Source organism: Somniosus microcephalus, chromosome 1 (genome assembly GCF_052327205.1).
Source record: "Somniosus microcephalus isolate GS21.2 chromosome 1, FLI_Smic_1.0, whole genome shotgun sequence".
In the NCBI taxonomy this organism is placed as follows: domain Eukaryota; kingdom Metazoa; phylum Chordata; class Chondrichthyes; order Squaliformes; family Somniosidae; genus Somniosus; species Somniosus microcephalus.
In genome coordinates this window covers 363435266-363454557 of record NC_140987.1, presented here as the reverse complement: position 1 = coordinate 363454557, position 19292 = coordinate 363435266, and the positions used below count along the sequence as shown (strand labels likewise).

General features: G+C 41.2%; 1 protein-coding gene across 5 annotated transcripts in view; it reads left to right on the top strand.

Moving 5' to 3' along the window:
* diaph2 (diaphanous-related formin 2) overlaps positions 1 to 19292 on the top strand; it is a 940841-nt gene that overhangs the window by 767987 nt on the left and 153562 nt on the right. For all 5 annotated transcript variants that reach the window (XM_085996016.1, XM_085996000.1, XM_085995993.1 and 2 more), the window contains one exon: positions 6899 to 7034. In XM_085996016.1, the coding sequence (XP_085852142.1) occupies positions 6899 to 7034 (136 nt within the window). The remainder of the gene's footprint in view (positions 1 to 6898; positions 7035 to 19292) is intronic.

Sequence of the window (19292 nt, the reverse complement as noted above, 5' to 3'; positions counted from 1 at the left end):
TTTGACTTCTTTGAGGGCATGACATCCTAAGAGAACTATGGTAAACCCTGTAATGTTTTGCATTAGACTTCCAAGGACATTTGCAAAGCTCTAAACTGGAGATTAAGGGTAAAAATATGGATATGGACAACAAATTGGTTGAATGCTAGAAAGCATCAGGTATTTGTTCAAGCAGCTTCTTTGCCCCAGGGTTCAGAATTGGGACCACAACAGTTTCTAACTTACATCAGTGACTTGGACTCAAAACAAATGCAAACTGGTGAAGTGTGCCGATGATACCAAACTAGGAGGATCAGCAGAATCTGTGCAGGCAGCTCAGAAATTACAGAATGACCTGGATAAAATATGTAAGTGGGCAGAACAATCGCAGATGGAAGTTAAAACAGGCAAATGTTATGTACTGCATATGGGAAGGAAAATAGGTAGCGGTTGTACTCCATGAATGGTAGTGAAATAGTTAAGAATGAAGTCGAAAATGAACCAGGGGGAGAAATTGGGTGAGTAGCGCCACCTGTTAGTGCCTAAAGAGGCAGCCAGTGGCTGTAGCGCCACTGGCTGCGCCTCCCGCGATATTCAGCAGGGGCGCTAATGGCGGTGTTAGCCTGTTGTGCTGCGCCGGCAGAGGCGCAAGTTAAGGTGGAGATGTGGGGCGGCCGTTTTTTTTGGCGGCTGCCTGCCAGCACCTCCGTCCCCGGCCTCCAGATCCCCCCCCCCCCCCCCCCCCCCCCGCGGCATTGCCGGCTGTTTCCCAAGAGCCCGGCACTTTTCCACGGCGCCGGGCTCTTTTGCCGGCACTCGTGATCGAGGTTCGCGCTGCTGCAGGCCCTTCCCCCTTAACAATGGGAGGAAGGCCTGCAGTACCGCAGCGTGTGGCGCTGCGGCACGTTGCGCTGCGAAATTCACTTTCAGCGCCCTAAGAGGGACGCGGAGCGCCTCGAGCCGCGCCCCGTCTCCCTCTAGGGGCACTAAGGCTGAATATCTGACGATCGCTACTGCTCCGAACGCTGCGCAAAAATCTGCGCTCAGGCAAAATTGCCGCCAGTTTGGCGCCTCACCCCAATTTCTAGGCCTAGGAGTCTTAATAAATGCTATGCTCAACATTTTCAACCAGTGCAGAGCAGCAATCCACAAAGCCAATTGGATGTTGAACCATATTGCCAAAACAGCAGAATATAAGTCATAGGAAGTTATGATCAACCATATAGTGCAATGATCAGCCAATATGATTTATGGGGAAAGAATGGAGTATTTTGGACTTTTCTGTCTTGAAAGGAGATATTGGAGAGATGATCTTAAAATCAAATGGAAAAGATAAATCTAGAAAATTACTTTAAATTGAACTGCAAGAGTAGGACAGTAAGGCCACAGCTTTCAACTACTGAAAGGGTATGGTAGTCTAATGGTTCTGGTATTGGACTGGCAAGTGGCAACCCAGAGGTCATAAATTCAAATTCCATCATTCGATAAAACTGGTAATTTTTGGACTAACATCAGAAAATAACCTTGAAAGGTGCTTTTAGGGTGACTAGAAATGGACAATAAATGCTGCTTTACCAGTGTTGCCCACATCTCAAGAAAATTTTTTAAAAAGACAAATTTAGAACTGATATTGGTAAATTCTTCTTCATACAAAGAGTGATCAATATATGGAATGGACTCCTGGATAGGGTAGTGGAGTAGAAAACCTTTGAATTATTGAAGAATTAATTGGATACTGCAGTGGTGGGATTTTAAGGTAATTCTGGATGGATGACTAAGATGGGCCAAATAACCTTCCTCATCCATAATTATAGTGTGAACTGATTGGTGGATCTGGCATAGGAACCATGTTACATTTTTAATGCAGAAGTGCCATTGCAACTTTCAGATGGTCAATCCTTGCACCATTTTAATTGTTTGAGTCCATTTGATCAGTGGACTAAAGGTTAGCATGAGGAGTATGGTATTTAAATCTCAGCTGTAGTTTACCACTTAAACCCTAAAGTTGCTTAGCATTTAAATCAATTAATTTGATTATCATTTACAACCAAGATTTTTAGAACAATAACTAGTTTCCTTCATGGGCTAGCAATGATTTTGTTGCTCACCAAGACCGTTTGCCTCAGCTCTTTAAATTAACCGCACAGCTGACCTGCTGCTGATACGTGTCAAGCAGGTTGGTCATGCTTGGGAATAAGCATCTGCTTATTATGAGAGAACAGCAAAGAAACCGTAATTGAAAAAGACTGTCCTTTACGCCTACACGGCTAATTTTAAGAGGTCGTTTTACCTGGGAGCCTTATGTTTATAAAACTAGTATTTTTCAGCTGAACCACCACATACAGCTCTCCTCCTTCTCCCCATTCTACATTAGTAATTGCTCTTCCATATATAAAAGTCTCAGACATTACACTTGCATGGTTTTTGTTCTTAAAATACTTTAAATGCCATTGTTGACAATTGAACTGTCTACAATTGAAACATTTTAGCACATTATGTGGAAATGTGTAGATATTAATTAAAGCATTAGGTTACTAATATTTATGGTATTTGCATTATTGTCTTAATTTAATGAAAGCTGCAGGTCAGCCCTTGTCATAATACTGCTTCATTTTCTTTGCTTAGCTCCCAAACGCTACTTTATAACATATCTAATGTAGCCCCATTTTATTTCCATATGTAGGACAAAGCTCTGATGTGTCCTGAGTTTCCACTTGAATAGCGACAGTATCTCAAAAAAAACCTACTTGATTCTGAACTAGTGATTTGCAGCTTTTACAGAACTGATGGCAACCAGTCGTATTATACCTCTCTATGCTTCCAGTACACCCCAGTGACTGAACCCAGCATCTCAACAATGTCAAACTCACCTGTGTTTTCTACCATTATTTGAACCCTCCGTGTTTGAGAGGCCTACGGGTTTTCAGTTTGTCTGAAGACTCGAATAACTCTTAAACTTTTAAACCTAGATTCAAATTGTTTTCCCCATAATCTGCAAGGAAAGGCGCTTAGGAGGGAATGTGGAGAAATAATGAGAGAGAAAATTTAGTCTTTCCTATATCAATATTGGAGCATACGGAGCAGGTGTCCAGAAATGGAAATATAGGTGTCGAAGGAGTTTGAATAAGAAAACCAAACTGAGGGAATTAAATATTAACTGGAAAATTCCTAGAGTACATTGATCACCAAGGCATTATAGGGTTATAGTAGGCTAACCTCTGAAATAATTAGCCCAGTCCTTTACTGCAGTTAATAAAAGGAATTAAGTTTAATTGGTAGAAAATAGAATAAAAACTAAAATTGAAATAAAAGGATTCATATTTCTATAAAAACAGCCGACAGAGAAATGTCATACGAACACGTCAAGGGTTCATCCATTAATGTCACCAACAGTCATTTCTAGCCTCAACAAAGTTTCTATTACATGATGTACTATTGAGACCCCAGCTGCCGTGCTGTTTGAAGTGCTGGTCACCTGATCAGAGGAAGGTTTGATGGGCTACAAAGGTGAAAAACAAAGATTATTCAGTCATACAAGGAAGGTTAAGGAAAGTATAGCTTGTTTCTTTGGATAAAAGGTTATTTCAATAGAACAGTTTTGAAGTTCTCAAGCTTCTGAAGAGAATTGACAAAATTGGTCGAGGCAACTTGTAAATTGTTCAAATGCCAAGAGAGAGAAGTTTAAAAACTAGGAGTAATGAAGTTGGCAAGAATCTTTCACCCAATAAGATACAAAGAAAGCCCATTGAAGACAACAGGACCAATTGTTTCAGTAGTCAATTAGCTACCTTTCTGCAAGGTGAAAGGAATGATGGATACTGTGAGAAGATGGGATTGATCAAGCAAAAAGAATGAGGCCTGTTGGGCCTAATGGATTCTTTTTGTTCTTTAAAGATCTTTTGTTCCCATGTTACTGTGGTATATGCAAACGATTAATTAGTGTATAAAATCTACTAAATAAAGCTTTACCTGTTCATGGTAAGAGAAAAGACAAAATATTCATAAATTTCAATTATATCCCAAGAAAAGTTGAATATTAATAAAGAAAAAGAAAGACTTGTGTTTATATAGCGCCTTTCGCAATCTTGGGACGTTCCATAGCGTTTTACAGCCAATGAAGTACTTTTGAAGTGTAGTCACTGTTGTAATGTAGGAAACGTCACAGACAATTTGCGCACAGCAAGGTCCCACAAACAGCAATATGATGATGACCAGATAATCTATTTTGTGTTATGTTAATTGAGGGATAAATACTGGCCAGGACACTGGAGAAAACTTCCCTGCCCTCCTTCGAAATAATGCTGTGGGATCTTTTCTGTCCACCTGAGAGGGCAGAAGGGGCCTCGGTTTAATGTCTCATCTGAAAGACAGCACCTCCAACAGCGCAGCACTCCCTCAGTACTGCACTGGAGTGTCGGCCTAGATTTTTGTGCTCAAGTCTCTGGAGTGGGACTTGAACTCTCAACTTTCTGACATACAGGCGAGGGTGCTACCAACTGAGCCATGGCTGACACTACAAACCATGATTGATGCAGTTTATATCCCAGATCAGACACAAGGGCCTAGAAATTAGATCACGCCTGAATTGGGGTGCAATCCTGATGCAGCACTCGATGCAAACACATAATGAGGGCAGCAGCAGGACCAGAGCAGTGGGCCGCCTTGCCCCATTTGGATAGTACTGGCGAGCTGCGGGCACCCCAGAGCCATATGACTCTACATTAATAATAAATCTCTATAAATAATACAATAATCTCCAACAGCATAAACCTCTATTATGCTGGATTTGGTAATCTTGTATCTCCACTCCTACTTCAGTAAATGCACTGGTCAGCTCAGAGTTGAAAACAACTGTAAACTCCATTTTAGAGAGTACAAGTGTGTTCCATCTGTGCACTTTGTTGGGGGGGGGGGGGTGGAAATGAAGGGTAAGTTTGGGCCTTGTATACTGTTTTTCTCAATTTTGTTATATAAGTATTTTCATTGACATGTAGCTAATTGACACTTTGTTCTAATTTCTGTCATGGTACCTACAGCCTTTGCAGTGTCTGTGCGACACATAATTTTTGATACTGTTTGACGCAAAAAAAAGTCCTTACTAGAGCCTCTTGCTCTAACACATCTGATGAATTTGGCCAATTGTACGTTAGAAGGTCCTTATGGATCCCACAGCTTTAACTTTGTTCATTCCTGGCCCTCACTCCCACACCTCCCTCATGGAGAGCAGCAGCAATCTGTAAATAATAAAGGAGGAGAGAGCAGTGTAGGGAGATGGCTTTCTCAATACCAGAAAGAAATCAACCCCTGATGTAAAGTTCGTTGTGGTTCTTGAGCCATATAGAGCAGAAAGGTTCCAGGTATAATCCCTGATCTGTGCTGTGGAGTTTTCCCTGTTTATTATGGGAAAACAGAACCTATCTCAACAGAACAACAACTATGTAGAGATAAGCTTGTGCACATGAAATTTTCAAGTCACAGTTCAGGACTTTACTTCTGGCTACCACACCTGCCCCAGTGGGTAAGATAAAAGGCGCACCACTGGCCTAAACATATTAACTGAGCTAATTGGCCAGAAAAGATGTTGGTCTCTGTCTCCAGTAGTGATGTCAGGGGTCCTGTTTCCACTGGAGGCATTGCCTCTCCAAGTGGGTCTGGAACCTTTGGAGGGAACAGCCTTACTTTGTCTACCTCTCAGTACCAACACTTAAAGGTAAGTGCAGCATTGAGTGAAAGTAACCACTCTCATGCCCATTGCTACTCTACAGTTGTCAAACTATCATGTTGCTATTTTATACCCAAGGTTGTCACCTAACTCATTTTTTTAGAAATTCTACAGTCACTTTGTTTTGGATTTTTTTCTTTAAAAGTCACTTAGATATGTTTTAGCTTTCATATTTTACATTGACTACACTGGAGTTTTGAACAAGGATTGAGTAGTTTCTATATGGAAATTATATAATTATTTAATTGTTAAACATTGCTGAATTACATAAACCTAACTTTAATTACTGGAATATTTTTCAGTCATCTCTTGGTATTCACTGTTCTGCAGTGTGTCTTCTATATTCCAGCACCTTCCAGTTCCACCAGTTGTTTATTAACCCTCCCCCTCTGTTCTGACAACTTTTTGCACTGAATAGCATGGGGAGGTAACACCTCATCTAGATATGATGCATCTTCTCAATACATTTTAAGTAGTTGCCTGTAATTACTTTGGAGTGCAAGATCCATGTTCACAATGCTTTAAAATTTGGGTGGGGGTGTTTGTTACTGTTTTTCTGCAGCTGATTTGAAGACCTATTTATACTATAGGTGCCAGTTTTCATTTGTTGCAAATCTACACATCACACATATGAAGTGTTCAGATATAAAACAGTGATAGTTATTACTTTGATTGCAGTTTGATGTAATACCTCCTACCAATTGACCTTTGAATTGGCTGAAGCAGCAAAGCAGAAGGTTCATACTGAATTCATTTAAATATCTGATGTCTGAAGTATAAATTTCAGGGCAGGGTGAGATGTCATTCAGTTTGGGTAAATGTTGGTGCTTTAGAGCTGTAAGTTTAGATTAGGTAGAAAATGTCCCAGTTAGTCTTCTGCAGCGTGCTTCTCGATGATATCTATAAGTCTTTTATTGGGAAAATCAAGAGCCAGTGTGGTTAAATGGCGCAGTTGTGGTGCAATTGTTCCATCCATAACTAGGAATTCACAACCGCGAGATGGTACAGCCACCTCCCAGGGTATCCCTGACATCTATGCCCCTCCCAGAGACGCTGCATTGTTACCATCACCACTGTCAGCACATGGTTACTACTGGCCATCCATATATCTTAAAATGATGGTGATATGATCGTGCTGTTGTCTGTTTCAAATGTATTAGTGACACAAATTTCTGTTATCTGTTTCTGGAAAAAAAGGAAGCACTGAAGGAAAACATTAAGAAGAGGGAGACAGAAGAAAAGATAAAGAGAGCAAAGCTGGCTAAAGAGAAAGCAGAGCGCGAGAAGTTGGAACGGCAGCAGAAGAAGAAACATTTGATTGATATGAACAAAGGTAAGCCTTTGGCATTAATAATAAAAATTATGATTAGTGCAAGTGATTAGTTGAGGCAGAAACTACCAGAAGTTGCAGGTGTCACTTAGGCCAGATCTCCGTATATCTGATTCACTCTAAATGCTGGAATTTCCCTCCCCTGCTGTTCCTACCAACTCAGCCGCTAACCGTGTGCATTAAGCATGCCAGTGCTGTGCTCATTCTCTCTTCCCAGCCCTGTGGCATTGTTACTGCAACTCGGACTCCTGAGATGTGTGCACTTACTGGCCCTGCGCAAATTTTCTGTTACAATATGGTGCAGAGGTCAGTGGGGAGCAGCAGCAGATGGATTGGGAACCACTCACCAGAAATGGGCATTTTTTTCGGTCTTTTTCCTGAAAAAATTGGACTATTTGGGCATCAAATCACGCTATACATAGTAAATGTAGAAGTTTGTGGGGTTTGTCACAGAATGTCTTGCTGCAACAAATCATTGACAGAAAATTGTGAAAACAGCATACCCAATCATTGTTTCTCATTGTGAAATTCTACTTGACTTATTGTTTTCCTAACACCAGTCGGCAGGAATCACAAACCATGAAGAAATGAGTACCAGACTCCATGTGTCTTCTATCCACTGCACAAAACTGGCAATATTGCTTCAAGCAAAATATTGAGGAGGTTATTTAAATAATGTATAGTTATTAATCAGACATAGTTTGTGCCAAATGCCCCAAAGATATTTCTCTTCTACTCAAATACTCAAATGCATTCTGTACTTGGACATTTTGATCTTTTAAATTCCATCTGTATTTGTAAATAAAAGCAGCATGAACCATGACAAATTCTAATGAAATTGTGCACTGCAACTGGAGTGCAAGTAACTACTAAATACACTGATCAAAGAAATTTCAGCATAACAAAGTCTGAGCGTGCAGAGATTATATTCTACATCATTTTAATAAAGCTAGTGTCATTCTCGCATAATCCCATGCAGTTCACACACAATCCCGTGCAGTTCACACACAATCCCGTGCAGTTCAATTTAATTGATTTGTGGTTTCTCTCGACTTTAGTTGCAACAAATTCCTTTCCTTTTTTACTTGAATTTGTGCTGGTGTTTCTCCTTGACTCACTGCTGCAGGAATTCTACAAATCCTGGTAGCCCTCTGGTACCTTTCCCAATTGGGGATTCTTCATGTGTAAGCCCCAGTGTTGGTTCCGCTATTTTGCCGTATATAGGTAATTATTTAAATCTGCTTGTGTACCACATGCCCACTTTTCACTGGAGAATTATCAGAAGCTAGAACTATGGCTGAATTTGACTTTTCCCCAGGGATGCCGATTCCTATTTGAATACCTTCACCACAGCGTGGGCTGAGATCAGTTAATTTAGTGCGGAATAGGACCTTTTTGCCTTAGGATGACTCAATGTAGTGTGGTGGACGTATCCATAGAACCATTGGGCGAGTACGTTTTGCTGTTTCTTGGTGCACCTTGCCATCATGGCATGTTTCCAGCATAAAAGCATAGTCAGCAACAGATTTGAAACTATGCTTTGTCCAGACCTTGCCGTTTCAGTGCTTTATACTGTTGTTGGTCTTGTTTTAATAACGGCATTTCCTACCGCAAAATGGATCATGGCCAAGCAGTAAATAAGGGAGTGAGGCTGCAGTATTGAGCACGGGATTAATGGCGCAAGGAGAGGAGTTGTGGGATGTTTAATTAAAAACTACTTGCCACATAAAAAACCAGAAATCACTTTAGTCTGGCATAGCAGTTAATACTATCATTCATATATTGTATTGTTAAGCTAATTTTATTTCTCATTTTGCATTCCGATTTCCCTTCACTATTAAGTGTTCTAATTAAAGCTTGCTTTGAGGAAGTAGTTGTCTGTATATGACGGGAGAACTTCAGATCCATACTGGCAGCTCCTCCAGAGAATTTTATTTTTGTTCAATACAATTAAAACACTTGTTCAAGTTTTGTAAGAAATATATTCAAATTTCTGCGGTAGCACATTTGAGAGATGAAAAATATTTCCCCCCAAAAATATCTCTGTGCAATTTCATCAGCGTAATGAGAGCAGAAAAACTTTTTTAAAAACTTGTTTTACTGCAGTCCATCGTAGAATGATCGATACCACAATTTTACCAATTGGAAAAGGTTTACAGGCATAAACACTATGAAAACAATAAAGCAGTAGTCTTCTGTAATCAATGCAGAATAAGATGAAGATGTCAGATAACTAAAATTGAAAACAGTTTGTTAATTCAGGCCTTATAGTTCAAAATACATTGCTAATGGTATAAAAATATACTTTACTGTGGTGCATTGAAATCCAGTAGGATTTTTAAATGAAGCGTGTTATTGAATAAGCACCTAGTGAGAGGTGACCAGTCACTTCATATCCTTGATAGCTATACGATTCCTCCCTCACGAAACTATTAATGTTGGCCAAATTGGTCGTATTATTGCAGCAAGCACATTCGTTTTTCCAGAGGTAGAAAATCTTAAAAGGCTTTCAAGCAAAATTGGAATAAAGGGAGGATCTGGAATAAAACAGCCTTATTTATAAATTAAGGCGTAAAAATACTTATTTTTATAGCTACCTATACCAAATAGCAAGTCTTTAAATGTTATGCGCAGTAACTGTTGCCCTATTCCTTTTTTATTTTCAACAAACGACCTTCTTTTCTGCTTCAGCACTTTCTTTATTGGGTAATCCCATCTGTGATTAATGCCTGTCTCATTGTGAAGAACCCATATCCTATCACCCCACAACAAAGGGTTTCACCAGGTGGAACCAGGGGTCACAGTCTCAGGATAAGGGGTCGGCCATTTAGGACTGAGATGAGGAGAAATTTCTTCACTCAGAGGGTGGTGAATCTTTGGAATTCTCTACCCCAGAGGGCTGTGGAGGCTTGGGCGTTGACTATATTCAAGACAGAGAACGATAGATTTTTGAATATTAAGGGGGGAATCAAGAGATATGGGGATTTGAGGAAAGTGGAGATGAGGTAGAAGATCAGCCATGATTGTATTGAATGGCGGAGCAGGCTCGAAGGGCCAAATGGCCGACTCCTGCTCCTATTTCATACGTTCTTGTGTTCTTATGAAAATGATACGAGAATCCGTTACAAGATTACAAACTAGGACATATATTCTTTGTTTAGTACTATTTAGAGTTAAGTTCTTAGAAAATAAATTCTGCAGTATCTATTGCAACAATTCTGTTGTGTCCCAATAAAAGGTTCAAATGAAGTTTTCATTTTTTGCTGACATAGATCCCTGACCTTGGTACTTACTGTTCTTCAGTAATATCATGTAATTTACACAGTGCTATATAATAATGTGCTGGACATTTGTTACAGTAATGCTGCATTTAAGAAAATGTTGCTGAAAGTCTAGAACCTACCTCATTAAGGCCTGGCTAATTTCCTTGCTTTACCACTATTATTAGTTGGGGTAGAATTGTCATTCAGTCTGATGACAATAATGCATTCTTCACAGGACTGTTTCTGCCCACAGCCTTGCCAACACCCTGGCATGCTCCCTTTATTCATTCTGTGTCCCTCAAAGATAACAACAACTACTTACATTTATAGAGCATCTTTAACATAAAAAATATCCTCAGGCACGCCGCAGAAGTGCAATCAGACAAAAAATTGATGCCAAGCCAAAGGAGATAATACGAGGGGTGACTAATAGATGAAAGAAGTGGGTTTTAAGGGAAATGTTAAAGGGGGTGAGGGAGGTGAAGAGTCAGAGGTTTAAGGAGGGAATTCAGAACTTAAGGCCTGGATGGCTGAAGGCACTGACATCGATGGTGCAGTGCAGTGAAGGGAATGGAGGGGTGCACAAGCTGTCAGGGTTGGAGGAATGTTGGATTCTCAGAGGGTTGCATGGCAGGAGAAGGTTGCAAAGATAGGGAGGGGCGAGGCAGGCAAAGGAATTTACACAAATAACAGAAAATGCTGGAAATACTCAGCAGGTCAGGCAGCATCTGTCGAGAGAGAAACAGAGTTAACGTTTCAGGTCGATGACCCTTCATCAGAACTGGAAAAAGTTGGAGATGTAACCGGTTTTTAAGCAAGTGTCGGGGCAGGGAAAGGGGGGAGGGGAGGAAAGAACAAAAGGGAAGGTCTGTGATGGGATGGAAAGCAGGAGAGATTAAGAGACAAAAGGGATGATGGTGCAAGACAAAAGGAAATGGTAATGGGACAAGTTAAGAAACAAAAGATGACTCCTAGATGAAGTGTAAATTGCAATGGCAGAATCATCAACAGCTGCTATGTGAGAGAGAGAAAAAAATGATAGGGGCAAAGGTTATGGTCTGAAATTGTTGAACTCTATGTTTAGTCCAGAAGGCTGTAAAGTGCCTAATCAAAAGATGAGATTCTGTTCCTCGAGCTTACATTGAGCTTCATTTGAACAGTGTAAGAGGCCGAGGACGGAGAGGTCAGAGTGGGAGCGGAGCGGAGAATTAAAGTGACAGGCGACCGGAAGCTCAGGGTCACCCTTACGGACTGAATTTACAGATGCGGATAATTTTTTATTTTATTTTCAATGATTTCTCAGTCGAAATTATTGTTTGATAGACGCAATAAAACAGGTTATGCACTGGTTGCATATATTATTGATAAAGGGAATAAAAGACAAAATGGTAAAATAAGGATAAAAAGTAAAACTCTGTTAGCCCACCCCCACAGCTTTGGAAGTGATTACGTTTTACTGAGGTAAGCTGTATAATATCAGCAAATGCAAGGCTACTGAAACAGTAATGGGTATAATGTGTTACAAGTTAATAATAAAAACCCTCAAGGTATTGCCTAATTCCAATTAGAGGTAGCCAGACATCAATAATGATAAATCCATCCTTGTTATTAATAACTAAGTTATCTCTGTATTAAATTTCAATGGCTTCTCGTAGTTTCTGCTGCAATTCATATTGAATGCTAATTCTTTATTTAGCTATGATAAAGTTTGGTTTTTGACTGTCCTCCACTACATGGCTGCGAGAGCTGACTAATTTGAAAAATAAAGCGCTCAACGTAATCCGTGAGAGAATCTCAACAGTTTATATCCATTGTTCTATCAGTAAATAGGCCGCCTGGTTAATCTGGTAGCATTTATAGGACACCTGAAAAATAGGACTTTCATTTAAGCTAGTCGGTGAATTTACCATCGACTTGATAATGGTTATGTCTGTAAAAGTATAGATCTGGCACCAAACTGGTAGCGTAACAGCTTGGCATGACAACTCGTATGATAGTTTCCTGATAATGCTTTAACGCTTCAGGTCAAGATCTGATGTGCTGAGTGCAGTGCAACAACTGGATGCAATGCAAGAGGAATTAACTCCAGCCAGTCTACTTACTGGCAAAGTCCAAGCCTGCTTAGGCCAATAGACTCATGGTGCTGAGTAGAATTTCAGTGTGTTACTTGGTGCAATGGAGTGGTCACACTGAACACTTCAGAATCCTTCACAACTGGTAGCCACTCTGCCTCATCACAGATGCCTGCCTGCACATGTGCAGTGGTACTTAAAGTTTCGGAGGAAACTAAGAAACTGCAACCAAGCTGTTGCTGAGGTTATATATATTGTCGCCAACCTGCCTCATCCTAAGCCGATCTGCTGCTGAAATCCTCATCCATGCGCTTGTCACCTCCAGACTCGACTATTCCAATGCTCTCCTGGCCGGCCTCCCATCTTGCATCCTCCTTGAACTTCAGTTCATTCAAAGCTCTGCTACCTGTATCCTAACCCGCACAGGGTTGCCAACTCTGATTAGACATATCTTGGAGGTTTGATCATGTGACATCTGCCCACTGTTTGAAAATGCTAATGAATTTACCGTAGTTGATTGTCTTTCGATTGAGACGTTAAACCGAGGCCCCGTCTGCTCTCAGTTGGATGTAAAAGATCCCATGGCATTATTTCGAAGAAGAGCAGGGGAGTTCTCCCTGGTGTCCTGGCCAATATTTATCCCTCAACCTACATAACAAAAAAAACAGATTATCTGGTCATCATCACATTGCTGTTTGTGGGAGCTTGCTATGTGCAAATTGGCTGCTGCATTTCCCACATTACAACAGTGACTCCACTTCAAAAAGTACTTCATAGGCTGTAAAGCGCTTTGAGACGTCCGGTGGTTGCGAAAGGCGCTATATAAATGCAAGTCTTTCTGTCTGTCTTCCTTTTACCAAGGGCCAAATACAATATTTCAATCTTTTTGCTTTTTAGAATACAGAGATTTCAGTGAAATGAATTGCAGCATAATTTATAAATCAAAGCAAGAACACAAAAGAATAGAAAGATTGAAGGATAATTAATGTATAAATAAAAATTACTCCCGTGATGTTTCTACAGTATCGACCACAATTAGAAACACCAAGTAACTTCCACTGATTCGACAAAAGCTTCCTCAAATATAAGTAACATCTATCCAAAGTTTTTGTGCAATTTTATGACTTTGTTCAATATACAGCAAGTTATAAAAATAATAAATAAAACCAAACCTAATTCAATTCGCTGACTCCCACAGCCCACCGTGGATACCTTTATACGGAAGAATAAGAAAACCTGAAAAATTGTCCATGGTGAATACTTTACGGGGCCTCTTTTCCAGCCAGAAATAAATTGCATGCCTTGCCTTTCTTTCACTAACAGAGTTTGTTTATGACCAAGAAAAATACTCGTCTCTCCCCTTATTGTCCCGATTATTCTGTATTTCCCTTAAGAAATTCCCAGCGCTGTTTTATAGTTAGCTTTAAATCGGGCTTCCTCCATTCTGTCAAACTGTTGTAATGGGTGGGAATAAAGCCCCAGTCACAGCTCTCTATAATGGTACACAGTCCAGTTCTGTGTTCATTGAATTAACTCATTGGGAACTAATCTCTTTTCCAATACACAAAGCTGAAGGAGCACATTCGCCCTGTCTAGCTCACCCTCCCAAAGCCACTTTCCATCCCCCTCACACAATCTAACCACCTCTTAAAATTGTTCCAGGGCTTTAGGCTCTAAGTTGCTGAGAAGGAGCTGATGACTGTCAATATGCACAGAACCTGAACACTGCCGGTTTTCGGTAATTTCCAGTTTGGATCAATCTTCTCTGTTGTTGTTTAGTGCATTTTCACATCAGTAACTAAATAATGAACAGTTAGAGGGGGCACATCGGGAGTGGGATGAAGATTCATCTTACTATAAGGTGAGAATGGAGAGTCTGGGTACACGAGGCACTGAGCAATGGCCCACAACTTTTAAGCCAAAGGTGTACACAGAACCAAAATGGAGAGAAGGGGGAGATTTCATTAAGGGTGTTTATATGGCAGGTGTTCTTGCTGTGTTTACACCAGCGAAGAAGGCATGTGCCACAAAGTCCATTTCTCCCGGGAGAGCAAACATGACTACCTGGAGACTCCCGGACAACCCGGGAGGGTTGGCAACCCCAATCCCGCATCATGTCCCACTCGTCCTTCACCCTTGTCATTGATGACCTACATTGGCTCCCTGTACCCCAGCACCTCAAGCCTTTACTAGCCTTGCCCCTTCCTATCTCTGTAACCCTCTGAGAACTCTGCATTCCTTCAACTCTGGCCTCTTGTGCATCCCCCGTTCCATTTGACCCATCATTGGCAGCCACACCTTCAGGTGCCTAGGTCCTATGCTCTGGACTTCCCTCCCACCTCTCTCCTCCTTTAAGACCTTCTTTAAAACCATTCCACTTCTTCGACCAAACTTTTGATCATCCCTCCTAACACCTCTTCCTTGGATTAACGTTTGTCTTCTGCTTATGCCCCTGTAAAGCACCTTGCTTGTTTTTTCTATATTGAAGGTGCTATTGAAATGTAATTTGTTGTTGCTTGCACTGGAATGTTATTTCAAGTATAACAGCAAGACTGAATATGTAATTAGCATATCACTGTTTGAAACAAGAGTAAGGAGGTGTAGCGCTGCGTGGGTTTACAGTGCAAGAAAAACTCTATCACGTGAAAGGTCTAGAAGCTGTTTTAATGCAGATTGCCTCATGGTAGATCCATATATACAGACAAGGCAGAGCTCAAAGAATAACAACTAATCCTTTTCCTTTCTCCCTCTTTTAAGTTAACTTCATCTCTCTTACACACACAGTTCTGTTGTTACAAAAAATTGGCTATGGTCTTGGAATACTAATCCCTCTCGGTCATGGAACTTGCAATCTGGCACGATTGAGGTCATAGTCATTTGTAAACATTTTTGTGAGATATTAATCTTCTGTTCAAACAGTTTAATCATAATGACCAAGAGTGGTTGAAATTTGAATTTTGAGTTTGTTTCCATTTTGAAGCTTAAAGAATATGAGATTCATCCTTTAATACATTTTAAACTATTGTAACTACAGAAGAACTTTTTTCCTTGTCAGTTTTCTCCAATAGTTTCTCCCCTTTCCCCTCGCCTGAGGATGTTGACTGCGTGCTTGAATAAGGATCTACAGGCAGTAGGCACTGGTTGATATTTTACCCAGGAGGCCATTATTATTCATGTATGAGTATCAATAGTGAGTGTCCTAGCCAGAGTCACAAATTACATCTGTTTGTAAATGTGACTATAGTAATTTATTCCTACTCATCCTGCTGCCCCACATTGAGTCCCCTTGCCCATCATCCCCATTCTCATTGATCTACATTGGATCCCCATCCCCAAAAGCATTCAATTCTCAGCCATAAATCTCCCCATGGCCTTGCAATCACCTCTAGCCTCCAGAACACTTGGTTCTTCTGTCTCTGGCTTTCTGTGCATCCCCTCTCCTTAATCCACCCTTAGTTGCCAAGACTTGAAACGTGGAACATTCTTTACATTAACAGCACTATATAAATATTAGTTGTTGCTGTCATGAGCCTATTTCACTGCAGGGTGTATTCCAACCAAGCCTAGTGTTTGCTTCAACAGGAGAAGCCACAGGATAGAAATCAGGGGCAGAAACAAGTTAGCTTTAACTGAGGGGTGCTTATGCCAGTTTTACTACCGCCCTCAGCCTGCCCTAGATGACATAAAAACAGAAAATGCTGGAAATACTCAGCAGGTCAGGCAGCATCTGTGGAGAGAGAAACAGAGTTAACGTTTCAGGTCTGACCCTTTGTCAGAACTGGAAACAGTTAGAGATGGAACAGGTTTTAAGCAGGTGCAGAGGCAGGGAAAGGGGGAGGGGAGGAAAGAACGAAAGGGACGGTCTGTGATAGGGTGGAAGGCAGGAGTGGTTAAATGTTGCAAATGGGGATGGCAGAATCATCAACAGCTGCCGCCTGAAAAAGTAGGGGCAGAGGTTATAGTCTGAAATTGTTGAACTCTATGTTGGGTCCAGAAGGCTGTAAAGTGCCTAATCGAAAGATGAGGTGCTGTTCTTCGAGCTTACGTTGAGCTTCAGTGGAACAGTGTAAGAGACAGAGGTCAGAGTGGGAGTGGAGTGGAGAATTAAAGTGACAGGCGACCGGAAGCTCGGGGTCACCCGGACTAAATGGAGGTGCTCCCAAAGCGAGCACCCAATCTGTGTTTGGTCTACCCAATGTGGAGGAGACCACATTGTGAGCAGCGAATACAGTATGCTAAATTGCAAGAAGTACAAGTAAATCGCTGTTTCACCTGGAAGAAGTGTTTGGGGCCCTGGACAGTGGGAAAGGAAGAGGTAAAAGGGCAGGTGTTGCATCTCTTGCGCTTGCCCGGGAAGGTGCCGTGGGAAGGGGAGGGACTGTTGGAGGTGATTGAGGAGTGTACCAGGGTGTCGCGGACGGAGTAGCCCCTTCAGAATGCTGAAAGGGGAGGGGAGGGAAAGATGTGCTTGGTGGTGGGATCACGCTGGAGGTGGCGGAAATGGCGGAGGATGATCTGTTGAATGCAGAGGCTGGTGGGGTGAAAGGTGAGGACAAGGGGAACCCTATCATGATTCTGGGAGGATGGGGAAGGGGTGAGAGCAGAATTGTGGGAAATGGAACGGACACGGTCGAGGCCATGTCGACCACGGTAGAGGGGAATCCTCGGTTGAGGAAAAAGGAAGACATAGCGGAAGCACTTGTATGGAAGGTGGCATAGTCAGAACAGATGCGGCAGAGATGGAGAAACTGGGAGAATGGAATAGAGTCCTTACAGGAAGTGGGGTGGGAGGAAGTGTAGTCCAGGCCCTAGATGAGATTGGCTAACTCAGAATCGGCCAAGAATCATACGTCAGCCATTACTGGTATTTGCAGATCAGCAACTTGCTTCGTCAACTAGCCAGAAAAGGATCCTTGGCCTTTACTTTTGAGTTTTAAGTTAGTAAAACAGATATGTTCAAATAAGAATACATCAGCAATGACATGACCGTATATTTGAATAGTAGTATGATAGGAGGAGGAGGAGCTGTACAGTTTAATGATAAAAAGACACTGGTCTGATCTCAGTTATTCTAGTGGGAAGGTGTTAAGTGCCCTGTTGTTGGTGATTCTGAGTAAACGTGCGGGGAGAGGAGGGTTCTAACCTTGTGATGATGGCACCCATTGCTTTAGTAGTATTCTAGTGGAAAGGTGATTTCATGTGGTGATGCATCCATTCAGCACAGAATTCAAAACGGTGGCAACACCCACCTGCTTTAGTCAAGTTGAAGTTATTTTGTAATTTTTGGAATCAATTCTCCTTTGAGCCATTGGTTAAACAGTTACCAATTTTGTTTCAAATGCCACAGCTGTCAAACTTAAGATGCACATATTTGAGGCACTACTAACTTGAAGTTCAAATTAATCCAAACATTTAGTTGTAGCCATGGTGAAACAAAAATATTGTATTTTCTTCCAATTCCAGATTCACTTGGTTGGACTCGTATTAATCAGTGAGCTTCCTTTTCTTTAATACTGGCCGTTTTTACCAGTTTTTATTTTCACAGTAGTAAATCTTAGTAGCAAAACAAGAATTTTGCTGTTAAAGTACTCTGAAAGGTTTACTTAAAAGTCTTTTCAGAGCTGTTTGAGTACTTTTCCCGGTGTGCAATGATGTCTCCATGTCCTTGTGTATGAGTCCTAGTTTCTAAAGCGTAGTCTGTCACGGCGCTCTTCAAAGAGGTATGTTTCTGATCATTACTCATGTTTCTTATTAAAGTTTTGCTCCAGACATTATTGATGTATAAAGCGACTGGAGTCTATGTAGCAAAAACCAAGCTACAAATAACCATTAATGTCATTTAAAACAAGCTCCAGTTCCATTTAAAATGTATAGGAGACAGAGTCTCACTAATTTGTGCTTTCTGCTAGCATGGTGGTGATGATGGCCTGTCAGAACATATAGTCCAGCCTTTTCCTTTCAGAACAAGACCATTTATCTTCTTGCAGATTAAACTAGAATGATGGTGATCTAATGTATAACTGCCCTTTAAACAATGGCCCAGAAATTCGGGTCGGGGGCTTCCCATGGGTGTAAGCCCCCGACCTGCTCTTAGCTTGCACGCCGGCCGTTGAGCTGTGGGCCCCCATGGAATTCCGATCCGGGACCTGGTCCAGCTGCCGGCGCGCAGTGCTTGCGCATCCCAGGGGCGCAGTTAGTTCGATGCGGGGAATGCTCCATTCATAAGTTTGACGGGAAGAGCTGTCAAAACTTATAAATACTACGGCCCCAAAACATCACTAAATCTTCAAATATTTTTTTTTAAATCACATTTTTTAAATAAACTATAAATTACATGAAATAACTATTTTAAACAATTTAAATTTTTGAAATTTTTTAAAAATTTTCTAACTGGGCTAAAAATAAACTTACCTTGCTTTAAAGTATTTAAAAATAATAAACCTGTGGAAGTTTTTTTTAAATTTTAATTAATTCACCACTTACCTTGTAAAAAGCAGGCCTTACGCCTGCTTTTTAAATGTGTAACTTCTGGAGACTTACCCTCCCGGGAAAACCTGCAAAAAAAAATGTAAGTTCGATGCACACGCGCAGCCTCTCCCGCGCACGCGTTCGAACTCTGAACCCCTTCTTTCAGGGGAACGGAAGTGCCGGTTTCCCGCGCATGCGCAGTGCATGCAGGAAACCGGCACTTCCATTGGGCCTACGGGTGAGTACCCCGTGCGTACTCACCCGTGGAGACCCGAATTTCTGGGCCAATGTTTTACTGTTATACTTCCGCAGAAGTGCCTTCTCTTTCATTTAACTTTGCAATTGTGCCTGCTTATTTTCTGGGGGGGAAAAGTAGTACAGTAATAGGTTTGCTTCACAATCAACTTGTTCTTTTGTGTCAGAAAGTAATTATCACTAATCGCATTGCATATAATTAA